At 42.6% G+C, this 11,916-nt stretch overlaps 1 protein-coding gene across 1 annotated transcript; it reads right to left on the bottom strand.

Moving 5' to 3' along the window:
• Nucleotides 1–6,822: 6,822 nt before the first annotated feature.
• Nucleotides 6,823–8,685, bottom strand: LOC111996891 (uncharacterized). The gene is made up of 3 exons (XM_024028936.1): nucleotides 8,592–8,685; nucleotides 7,059–7,442; nucleotides 6,823–6,971 (listed from the first exon to the last, which is right to left on the bottom strand). Exons 1-3 carry the CDS (start codon nucleotides 8,683–8,685, stop codon nucleotides 6,823–6,825), a joined length of 627 nt encoding a protein of 208 aa, XP_023884704.1.
• Nucleotides 8,686–11,916: the final 3,231 nt, after the last annotated feature.

Raw genomic sequence — 11,916 nt, forward strand, 5'->3', positions numbered from 1 at the left:
ATGAGAAGGTCTTGATTTACATTGAACATGAGATCTAAACAGATTTGGGTTCTTTTTTTTTTGGTGACATGGAATTTGGTAAAGTTGTTTCTCTAATTGAATTTTGAAAGATTATAGGCTAAATAATGGTTAATTGCTATTTTTAAGGGTTCTTGGCAATTTAAAATTTTAGAAAGACCGCCAAAATAATTTTAGAGAGGAATTAGTCTAGTATTACTTCTATAATTTTTTCTCCTCAAAGTCTTGGGGGGGCCAGATAAGTAACTTTTTAGATTATTTATAAATTTTTTTTTACCTGTTACTGGAAAATTTAAAAACTCAAGGGGGCCATGGCCCCTTAGCTTCGCCACTGAGAATCTGGGATTATCATACTCTTTACTTCATAGTCCAATATGAATGTTAGATTATTATTAACTTTACTACAAAAATCAATGTGATTGGTGTTTTTTTTTAAAGAAAATGATTGGTCTAATTTTTGATAATGTATTAAATAATTTTTTTTTAACAAACTATGATAAAAATGTAGGTTTCAGTGAACACAATTGGATTTCTAGCTAAATTGTGAACGCCTCACATTGAAATTCAAATGATTTGACGCCAATTAGAAGCTTCAAACTGGATTCTCTCTTTCTCATAGGAATCTCACTCAACTCATCTTTCCCTTGCATTTTTTTGTTTATCTTTTGCTGAAATATTTCCCTCGAACTTTTGTGCTCACTCTCTCTGCTTTATGTCTGACTCTCTCTTGCGCCAATTTTTTAGTTCTCTCTCTCATCCATCTCTGTTTAGCATGGTTTTGAAACTCGGACCTTTTAATGAACCGTAAAATAGAAGATTCAACGTTTTTAAAGTCAGACCAAGATCGAACCATGATGACGTCATAATTAATTTTATAATTATTTAAAATATAAATAAATATATTAAATTAGTAAAAAATGAGTTTTTTATATATACAGTTTTGACAATAGGTTTTTTTTTTTTTTTTTTTTAATTGGAAGTTTTGACAATAGTGATTTGCTTGTATAATTATACTTAATGTGGCATGTATATATAATTATTTCAGGGAGGTATTTTTATAGATTGTTTTTGTTTTTTTTACAGTACATTTTACACCGTTTATTCACTTTTTATTGTTTACATTTTCTTTAAAGAAAATATAACTAGATTATAAATTTTAAATTTAAGTTTTTAAAGTGTGAGTAATCTATCAGAAAATCATTCACAATTGTTGTATATTTTAAGAGAAAATTTGTTTAAGATTCAAATGTTACTACTCAATATAGAAGTCAGGATTAAACAATGAATTTTTTAGTGATGGCTTTACCATGTATATCAGAAAGAGTTTAAAAAATTAAGTTCAAAATCAATTTTAGCATCATGAAAGAACATAGAGCACAACATTGTTGAGTTATAGTTTTTTTTTTTTTTTTTTTTTTTAATTAAGAACCTTATTGTATTTAGCTTGGCAAAAATTCCTAACTTCACCACTAATCCTACTAGGTACTAGGTATTTGGGTGTTAATCTCGTTGACCTTGGGTATAATATATCTGAAGCTCTTAAAACCTAAAGAAAAATGTTACAACCACAAAAAATAAAACAATTTTTGCCACGTGGCAAGTTGTTAATAATAAAGACATGAATCCATTACTTTTTCTCCATCACTCACATACAAAAGTTGTGTTATTTATTGTTTATTTTACATTTTGTAATTTTAGATTATAGTTGTAGGGACCGGGTTTGAGCATTTCTATGATGTTCAGAGAGTGGACCCAAGCCTAGCTAACCCTGCAATGAATTTGTAGAGAGTGGGTTGAAGAACTAGGCCCTAACAAGCGGGCAACGTCCAGTAAAGCATCGTTGAAGGCCAGTCGGCCAAGACTTTCCTCCTAAATCTGTCCTCGGCACCGGTCTGAGGAGCTTGGTAGTGGCCTGGCTCTTGGGGGCTCCTCCGGGGGAAAAATCCCCCTTTCTGATCTCTTTCTTCTTCCTATATATAGTCCTTTCTCTCACAACCTCTTTCCTCCACTTGTTGATCATCCACGCCCCTCTCTTCTGACTGCCTGTCCCATCAGCCACTTTACCAGACTCCTGTGAGTCGCAGCAACTAAGGCAGCCCTGGCCAGAGGTCGCATCTTCATTAAGGCGGCTGTGGAGTTAGGTGGATGCATTTAGTGTGGAGGTGACAGCCTATCCTGAACGTGTTCCCCAGCCATGCTGCTATGGCTGTCGTGTCGGTCTCGGTTTGCCGAGGACAAGATCGTTCTTGGCAGGATTCCTGGCCGTTCAGGTCTTCATACTCCTTCCTCGGGCTCTACTTCCTCCTCGGCATCGGCCCTGGGCCGAATACAAGTTGGGCCGGGGTCACCAGATTATTTAAGCCCCACAATAGCCCCTTAAAATGCTGCTATCTGGCTCCTCGGATGAGGAGGAGGATTTTGATGTCCTCGGGCCTTAGTCACGACTTGCCCAATCAGTGACCTACGTCAACGTCGGGGTCTTTTCACCTGGTCAACAAGGAGGATTTGGAAGCCGTTCTTAGGGCGGAACTTTTTCCGAACGAGGCCGATAACTAGGTCAGAGCCGCCCACCAGATCCTCGGATGCGACCCAGCCTAGAAGTCATTCCCAATCCCAAAGCACGTTATTAGGGCTCATGATCCTCGGCTTAGGCAAATCACTGTGGTAGAGGACGGTTTTGCATTTTTCGAAGGATCTTCTATTCCGGAAGGCATTCCGTTGGCAGGTTCTTCCTCATCCCATCAAGCAACAGAGACCGAGGAAGGGAGCCCTGAGAAGGCAGGGGAGGTGGTCGAACCGAACTCGTCTGAGGACGAGTTTAGTGTGTTTAACCTAGCTAATCAGTCCGAGGATCCCTCTAGTGATTTGGGGGACTCCCATTTGTCCGAAGCCGATCTTCAGTCCCCAAGGGTTGGTACTCAGGCTGAGATGGGTTTAAAGAGATAGCCCCAAACCAGCCTTCTTGACCTGCTTGAGGGCAACTCTGAGAAGGGTGTGCCAAGAGAGTCACAGCCCAAGCCTCATCACCTCTGCCCCAGCCTTTGCCTGTGCGCACCAGTTCGTCCTCTATCCCTCCAATCTCAGACCCTCAGTCCGAACCCTCCAACCCAAAAAGGAAGAGATCTCCTAGAGGCAAGGGCCCAATGGATGGGGGCAAATCCCATTCTTCGCCAGAGGAAGATGGAATCCACCGGCCTTCCAAACAACTGAGGCTCGGTGGTCAACGTAAAGGAAAAGAGATCGTCCAGCAATTCGAGGCCCAGGCCTAGCTGCCCACTGCCATGCTCCATGGTCAACCTTTGATGGATGATGCAATGATTCGGGAATCCCGAGGAGGTGAGGGGGCTCGCGTAGCCGACGCCCTGGAGAAGTCTCTTCTCCTTCCCGCTGACATGGCCGAGCTTGGGAGCATGAGTGGGCCAGAGGTTGCCCTTAACCTTAAGAGATATCTAGGCATGGTGGGACCCCTGGTACTTGTTTATTCTATTTGAATTTTAGTGCTTAGCACCTTCCCTTCTTTGTACGGCGTACTTGTTTTTGTTGGCAGGCTGTCCAGGCCATTTTCAGGCTGGATGAGGAGGTTGACGGCCAGAGTAACGCTTTAGTGCAGGAGCGTGACAAATTCTTGAAAGCTGCAAATACCCTTAAGAGATTTGAGGCAGATCTAAAAAAGGCGATCGAAAATCTGGAGGAGATGACAAAGGCTAGAGATAATGCGGCCTCTGACCTAGCCGCGGCTACGAAGCAGGCCAAGGATCAGACAAAGCGCTTGCAGGATGTCGAGGGCCACCTACGAACTGCCAAAGAGGACATCGCCAACCTGAAGAAAAAGTTGGCCGAGGCAGTCAACGCGAAGGGTATTGCCGAGTATGCCAGGGACGAGGCTGTGAGGGCTAAAGACGAGGCGATGTTTGCGAGAATAGGCGCTGAGTGCTCCTTAGAACAGGCGGAAGAGGAGGCCTTTGTCGAGGGGGTGGCTAAGACTGAAGCCGCCCTTAAAGCTCAAGTTCCTGCAGTGTGCAAGCACTTCTGTTCTGAGACCTGGCATGAAGCCCTCAACCAAGTAGGGGTTGATGCTTCGTCTGACCTTAGGAGGGCAGAGAGAGTATATTACCTCTCCGCAATTCGCGAGGTTGTCCCTATTACTTCCGAGGAGGGGTCTGCATTACCAGCGGCAAGTGAAAGTTAGACCAAAATCGCTGAGGACACATCTTCAACTGACAGACCTTTTGAGGAGGCTGAGCCCCATAGAGCGTTGGAGGGGGCTAGAACCGAGGGTCAAGAAGTGCCCCAAGATATGGTGAGGCCTCCTGCTGACTCCCCAGCCACACTCACCGTCCCTCCGATTTCTCCTACCGTGGAAGGGTCCTCTGAAGTAGCCCCTCCGAGACAAGGTCCCTAGATGTTAGTCCAAGCCTTTTGAAGAACTAGGCCCTAACAAGCGGGCAACGTCCAGTGAAGCATTCGTTGAAGGCCAGTCGGCCAAGGCTTTCCTCCTAAATTTGTCATCGGCACCGGTCCGAGGAGCTTGGTAGTGGCCTGGCTCTTGGGGGCTCCTCTGGGGAAAAAATTCCCCTTTCTGATCTCTTTCTTCTTCCTATATATAGTCATTTCTTTCACAACCTCTTTCCTCCACTTGTTGATCATCCACGCCCCTTTCCTCTAACTGCTTGTCCCATCAGCCACTTTACCAGACTCCTGTGAGTCGCAACAACCAAGGCAGCCCTGGCCAGAGGTCGCATCTTCATTAAGGCGACTGTGGAGTTAGGTGGGTGCATTTAGTGTGGAGGTGACAGCCTATCCTGAATGTGTTCCCCAGCCATGTTGCTATGGCTGTCGTGTCAGTCTCGGTTTGCCGAGGGCAGGATCGTTTTCGGCAGGATTCCTAGCCGTTCAGGTCTTCACACTCCTTCCTCGGGCTCTACTTCCTCCTCGGCATCGGCCTTGGGCCGAACACAAGTTGGGCCGGGGTCACCAGATTATTTAGGCCCCACAATAGTAATGTTAGAAAATATAAAATAAACTAAAAAAATTAATGTCACATCTAAGGATGGAGCTAGGACTTGAAGCTATGAGGGGCAGCTCTAACCATTGGCTTTGCTGCTTCTTAGCTATTGATTTTTAAAAAAAAAAAAAATTTAATGCGTGCGTCTTCTCTTCTGCTAGGTAAAGAGTCTAAAGACACAATTTAAAAAAAAAAAAAAAAACTTTTTAAAGGGCTGGTTGTTTTTTTTAGTAAAATTGGTTAATTAGGCTTAATTATTTTTAACTTTACTATTGGTAATTTTTTTTTATTGCAATAATTTTTTAAGGCTTGTATATTTTGTTTTAGATTTTAAATCTATAAATTTTTTATTGGCCTTTAAATAAGGAAAATACTATAGCTACAAAATGTGAACCAATAAGAATTTGTAGCTTAATGGTTTGTAAAAATGTTATAGATAAGTTTGTGTCTGTAACATTACTCTAAAAAAAATCAATGATATTGTTAAAGGGGCAAAATGTAATTTTATTGAACAAAATTGCTAAAATTCATGTATGTGTATATATATATACACACACATACTATATTTTTTAATAAAAAATTGGGGGGGGGGGGGGGGGGCATTGCCCCCTAGTCAATATATGCCTTCGTCCCTGGTCACATCATCGTAATATACATTACATGAAGGACACATCACAGCGAACCACATGCGATAAAACTATGTGCTTTCCAACTTGTGCTAATTTTTTTGTCTGTTTAAGGAAAGTGTTGATGATGATGAACAAAAGCTGCAGTGCCTGCTATACGACAGGTCGCATTGGTTATGTTGGTGTATAGGTTACTGTTATACCACATGGAAATATCCAATTAGTTAAGATTAGTTAGTGGAGTCTGGAAAGTAGTTACTTTAGTTTCTCCCTTTGATCACTCTGCTTATCCTATATAAGAACAGGGTTATGTAAATTAATTTGTAAGCTTAATGAAATTGATCACAATGGTAGAATTTTTTTTCTCCGAGCACTTTGCACCTTTGCTCCTTTTCTCTACATCCATCTTTGAGACCAAACTTCAATATGGTATCAGAGCGTAATTAAGCTTCATCGAAGAGTTTTTTGTATTTGATTTCTTCGCAAATTCTTTATCTTTCACTTTCAATCTTGCTTGTCGATGCGAATTCCAATGCATCTACTTCCTCTAGATCTTCTACTACTGTGAGTACAGTCGAATCCTCTTATCCATATTATCTCCTCAATGAAGTTTGGGTTAATTTGAAGGAAATTTTCACTAAAAGCAACGGCCCAGAATGTTCGAATTGAAGAAGGCACTTGCAACACTACGCTGAACCAGAATCAATCCACAGTGAGCTTGCATTTCACCAAAGCTGAAGAGCCTTTGGAGGAATTAGTCAATTATCGTTCATTGCCAAATAATTGCCCCTGTGGTGTAATGAAAAGTGTCAATGAACTTTTTCAGAAAGAATATGATCACTCTCTTTGGGATCACAGAATGGATGGGAAAAATATATGAAGTTTTCAGCCTGGCCTAAGGAAGAAAAGGAACAAGGTTTTCTCAATGTTGCTTTTGGTGTGGCAGTCCTTCTCTCTCTTGACAAGTCAAGCATTAAGTGTTGTACTTAGGTGCAAAAGATAGGTTAAAAGTTGAGCACTACCTTTTTCAAGGAAAACTTAACATATTCCCCCATTTGGAAATTCCATAACAAAAAATCCCATTACATACTCAATTAATACATGTAAGCTAAAGAAACAAGGGGAAAATTTTCTTCTTTTTTTTTTTTTTGATAACGAACACCGACTACCATTTCATTGATTTGGACAACTATCCGTAGAGATTACATCCATAAGAACCTGTTTTGATACAATGGGAGGGGTATCCTCTACCCAAACAGTACATTCATCCTCAAACTTAGCATGCTTGGCTAATTGATGCACAACCATATTTCCATTTCTACCTACATAAGAGGTCGTCCAGGATTTAAAGTGCAGAAGCCAAAGTCTCATTCCCTCTATCACCTTACTGATCGAACTTGGGGAAGAACCTGTATCAGAAATGGCCGTAACCACCTGCTTTGCATCTCCTTCAATGATGATCTCCTTGAGGCTTAGATCTCTTGCCAGCTGAATGCCTTCCTCCATAGCCTTTGCCTCAACCTCTAAAGGCCCTAAAGGGAGCTGAATTCTTTTGCTTAGTGCACCAATTAGTTGGCCCTTCTCATTTCTGATTACGACTCCAACACCACAGCTACCTAAATCCGAGAAAATAGCTCCATCCACATTGACTTTATACCATCCAGCCTTTGGCAGTTTCCAAGGAGTTTTGGCTCGGGCAGGGATTCGAATTGGGGTAGTAGTATCAAATTGTCTGCATTCCTCAGTGTAGTTACGAGCCTCCTCTGCAACTTGCTTAGGCTGTTTACAATGTCCTTCATGCTTGAAAGCATTCCTGTTATTCCATATTTTTCATGACATGACTGCGCACCTTTCCCAATCCTGGACACTCTCATCCTCCTTCAGCCTCCACACCACGTCAATGAATTCCTTTGGGCACTGAAGCTGGTCCCTAGCCTATGTTGGCAGTCCCACAATTTTCCACACCTCTGAAGCAAACTTACAACCCCAAAAAACATGACCCGAGGTTTCACACAAACCACGTGAAGCTCTCTAATATCATTTTAAATGATAATGCCAAAAAACCACTAGTGAGTCACACGATACTCGCACACCCTAAACAGCACCTACATGACAAAAAGGAGAAGACCTAACAGAGAGCACCGATGTGGTGCCAGCCAAATACCCTCCAAAGGTCAAGTTAGAACTTCTTACAACTCTAGAGTGCTAGAGAGGGGTTAATTATGCGTACCTTGATTTGCGAGGGTATTGGGGCTTTTATAGTACTAGAAGGTTGACCATCTCTTCCTTGGGCTAGAAGTCCTTTCCTTATAGGAAACCTTATGAGCGTATATTACAGAATCCTTTTCTTGTAGGAGACTAATATTGAGCGTGGGATACAAGTCATTTCCTTATATACTCATGCGTGGTAGCCAAGCAAAGGTTTTATTAGAACCGTCAGCCTCAGGACCGTCAGCTTTATCTTATCCCCTTCAGCCATATCGACGTCAGTCTTTTAATGGTGTCAGCAACTTGATGTTCTCCATGGACTTCCTTCCACAATCCTCACATCACTGTCCGTCAGCTTTAGGGTCTACAGTTTTTTATTTAACTTACCCCGTCAGCCTAAGCTGTAGACTCTATTCCATGAGTAAAGCCAACGAGTTCAGTCTGGGATGCTTTGCATGTTATAATTTTACTTATCAATTGCCCCCTACTCCATATCTCCGTCAGTTTGAACTGATGGGTTATGGAGTTATATTTTTTGTTGCTAACTTTCACTTTGGCCAGGAGAGAGAAAATAGTTTAAAGGCGATTCCTCGAGCAGCCATTATTAAATGCTCGGACGCGTGGCGCATTCTGGTTAGCTTCGCTTCTGGACGAAGGCGTCGCTTCGTCTTCTGTGCATTTGCCCTTTATATATAACCCACCTCTTCCCTTCATTTTTCATATTTCATTTTTACTGATTCCTGGAGAGAAGACTCGTCGGCTTTCTTCCGTCAATTCTCCTACATCGTCGCCTGTGTTGCTGCCATCACTTCCAAAACCGTCACCCATTTTAAGAAACTAGTAAGTCCTTTTTCTTTCTTTGTATATTCTTTATTTCGATTAATTTTTCTATAGCGAGGTCGTCATCCTAGGTGCTTAGAATAAATCCATCACTTGTAGGTAGTCAGATGTCAAGTGAAGCGTCGAGTGATCAGTCATCGGTCCACGATGGAGCGGGCTACGACGAGGTATTTGGTTCAGGTAATGAGTCCGGGAGCTTTTCTTGGTCGTCAGAGAGAAGGACGTCAGCCCAATCTCCTGACGAGGAGGTAGGGAGTCACAGAGATAAAGGTCAGGAGGAGGTAGTAGGTGAGGAGGGTGAAGTTGAGGTGGAAGAAGAGAAAGATAGTGACGAAGATGAAGGTGATGAGGAGTCCTGTGAAGGAACTTCAGGAAGTCCTGGAGGTAGCCGTCCCTTCATCCTTCCCGAGGAATGGGCCGTCAATAAATTTTTACCAAAATGAGTGATAAGGTCTTCAAAGAGTTACGCATTCATTTCCAAATCCCAGACCACATCCCTATCCATCTCCCCAGAGAGAATGAAAAGTGCTATACGAGGAGAACCGCAGACGTTGGTATGTATGATGCCATGTTCGCTGCGGGGCTCAGACTGCCCCTGACGGCTTTACACCGTCAGTTGGCTGATTTTCTGGGTTGTCCATTAGCCAGATTGCTCCAAATTCATGGAGGATCTTTATAAGTGCTGAGATCTTATGGGGTCGTCTGAGTGGAGGACACCGTTAACTTTCTTTAGACGAATTCTTCTATAGCTATAGACCCCAGCACCTTCTTCTTCTAAGGGGATGTACCATTTTGCCGTCAGGGAGAGGGAGTTGAGGTTAGTGTCTGAGATGCCAGATTCAAATAGAGTTTAGAAGAGTAGGTACTTTTTGTTCAAGGGACGGACTGGGTGTGCCGTCAGGAAGAATGGGAAACGATCCCCATGGTTATTTTGATAATACTTAGGCTTTCATTAGGGATTCAGGTTTTAACCGACAACTTATAGCCCCGTCATCTTTTACATGTTTATTTTATTTTTGAAGTGTCTTAACGCCGTCAATTTGTTTTTCCTTTTCAGCCAACACTCGCCCTTTTATAACTGAAGAGTAAAGGGATTTTATCCGTCGGGTTCTAGAGATTCCCTTAGAAAAGCGAAAGTGTCGAGATTTAATTACTCTTGACACTCTTCACGCATACTGCGGGGGTCCGGAACCGACGCCTAAAGCTTGCAAACTAGAGGAATTTTCTCGCCAACGTGAGTAATTTTCTACCAATCCGTCACTTTGGCTCTTATCATCAATTTTTCTCATGCATATTTGTTGTCTTTGCATAAATAAAGGCCGCTAAGCAATGGATACGGGCTGCTGCTGCCCGTCAGAAGGAGGAGAAGAGGGCAAAGGGGGAGTTGACATCCTCGTCAACCCCCAAAACCGTCACTAAGGGTTCGTTGAAGTGGAAACCGACGAGAAGGATGGTCGTCTCTCTAAAAAGGTGGCCGTCACTTCTGGAAATGAGCCCCTAGAGAAGTCACCCTCCAAATCAGGCCATAGAGCAGGAAAGGGGGTGATGACTTCTTCCGGTCCTGTCTTTAAGGGACCCCGTTGCCTATTGATGCACAAGGATTATGCCGTCGAAGAGGTAGAATCGTTCATAAAACCGACAGATATAGATCCTTGTGCTTTGTTGAGGACGAAGGACTTAGGGGCGTCAGCTCTGTTTAACCTAACATGGGTAAGCCATCTCCCCTATCTAGCTTTTCTCTTATCTTTTCTTGTTTATTGACTGATGGTTGTGTCATTCTTAGGCCTTGGTATGTGTAAAAGCGCTCCAGGACAGGTGTGTGGCCAAGGAAGGGGTCGTCACTCGCGTTAGTAAACATAATACTAACTTGTTGAACCAGTAGGCGCAGTACAAAGAGGCCGTTTGTCTCTTGAACGTTGAGCTAAAAGAGACAAAGCAGAAGTTGGAGGAGGCGGGTCGTCAAAAGGAGAAGTTAGAACAAGAACTAACGACCCTTCATGCGCAAGTGGAGACGGTTGGGCTGACGCGGTCCAAAGATTCAAGGCGTCAGATTCCTTCATTGATTCTTGTGGTGGATACTACGGTACTAGATTTGATGACTACCTTGAGCAAGTTGCCTCAGCCTTTCCTGAGCTGAATCTATCTGGGATCACCTTGGATGACGCCTGCTAATGACGCCGTCGTTGTTAAAGGTGACGACTCCGAGGATGCCCTTCCACATGAAGATAGTGGCGTTGTTTTGGCGCAGCCTGCTGCAAACCCTCCAATCACTACTTCCAATCCTTCTGTGGAGGTCCTTGACGTAGAAGACTCTCATGTTCAAAAAAGTAAAAAGACTTCAAGTGACGCCCCTTCTGCCCAGCCATAGTTTTTGTTTTTGTATCTGTTATATTTTGTTCCATTTGCAAACAATGTTTCTAAGTGCTCCTTTGTTTTTGGGGCGTCTGTTTGTAAGTGATATGTTTGTTGATGCCTGATAACCGTCGTTTTTTGATCATATATGTATTGTCATTTATCTTTGTGCTTTTCTTTCTGAAGGGTGTTTGCTTTGTAGACTCAACAGCTATTTTGTAAACGTAGGCTGGCCCGTCAGCCTAGTCATGGATAATGATTTAATGGGACTGATTAGTCATTTTTCATACATGATCATGGATGTTTATTTTTATGATGTCGTCAGCCTACTAAAGCCGTCACCTTCAATGTCCATTTTTGTGTGTAGGATGCATTAATGGAGCCATCAGTGCTAGTACCCATGTCTGCTTTATTAAGTAATGGGTTCGTCTGTTTTATTGACTAACGAACCCTTTTGTTCCTTTAAGGGATCTTTAATATTCTTCTGGGTGAAGTCGTCTGCTAATGTTGGACTTGTTTGTTTAAAGGGTATGATAAGTTCGTTGACTTACTAACCTTTTAATTCGTTATGGATGGATTATCGATGAGCTTGTCATTTTGATGAGCCCGTCACTTTTATGAGCCTGTCATTTGTACGGGACCGTTAGTTTTACAGCCTTGTCCATATGGACTTGGTGAGCTCATGCTTTCACAATCTCATCATTTTGATGAGACCATCAGCTTTGAGGGCTGATGTCATCCCTTTGGGACAATTTGTAGGGCTCGTCAACTTTGATGGCTGAAACTTTTTATCCCTTCGGGATATTTACAGAGCCTGTCAGCTTTTGATTGTTGACTTTTTCATCACTTTAGGATATTTATAGAGCC

This window comes from Quercus suber, unplaced genomic scaffold (assembly GCF_002906115.3).
Source record: "Quercus suber isolate HL8 unplaced genomic scaffold, Cork oak 2.0 scaffold_736, whole genome shotgun sequence".
NCBI classification, from domain to species: Eukaryota; Viridiplantae; Streptophyta; class Magnoliopsida; order Fagales; family Fagaceae; genus Quercus; species Quercus suber.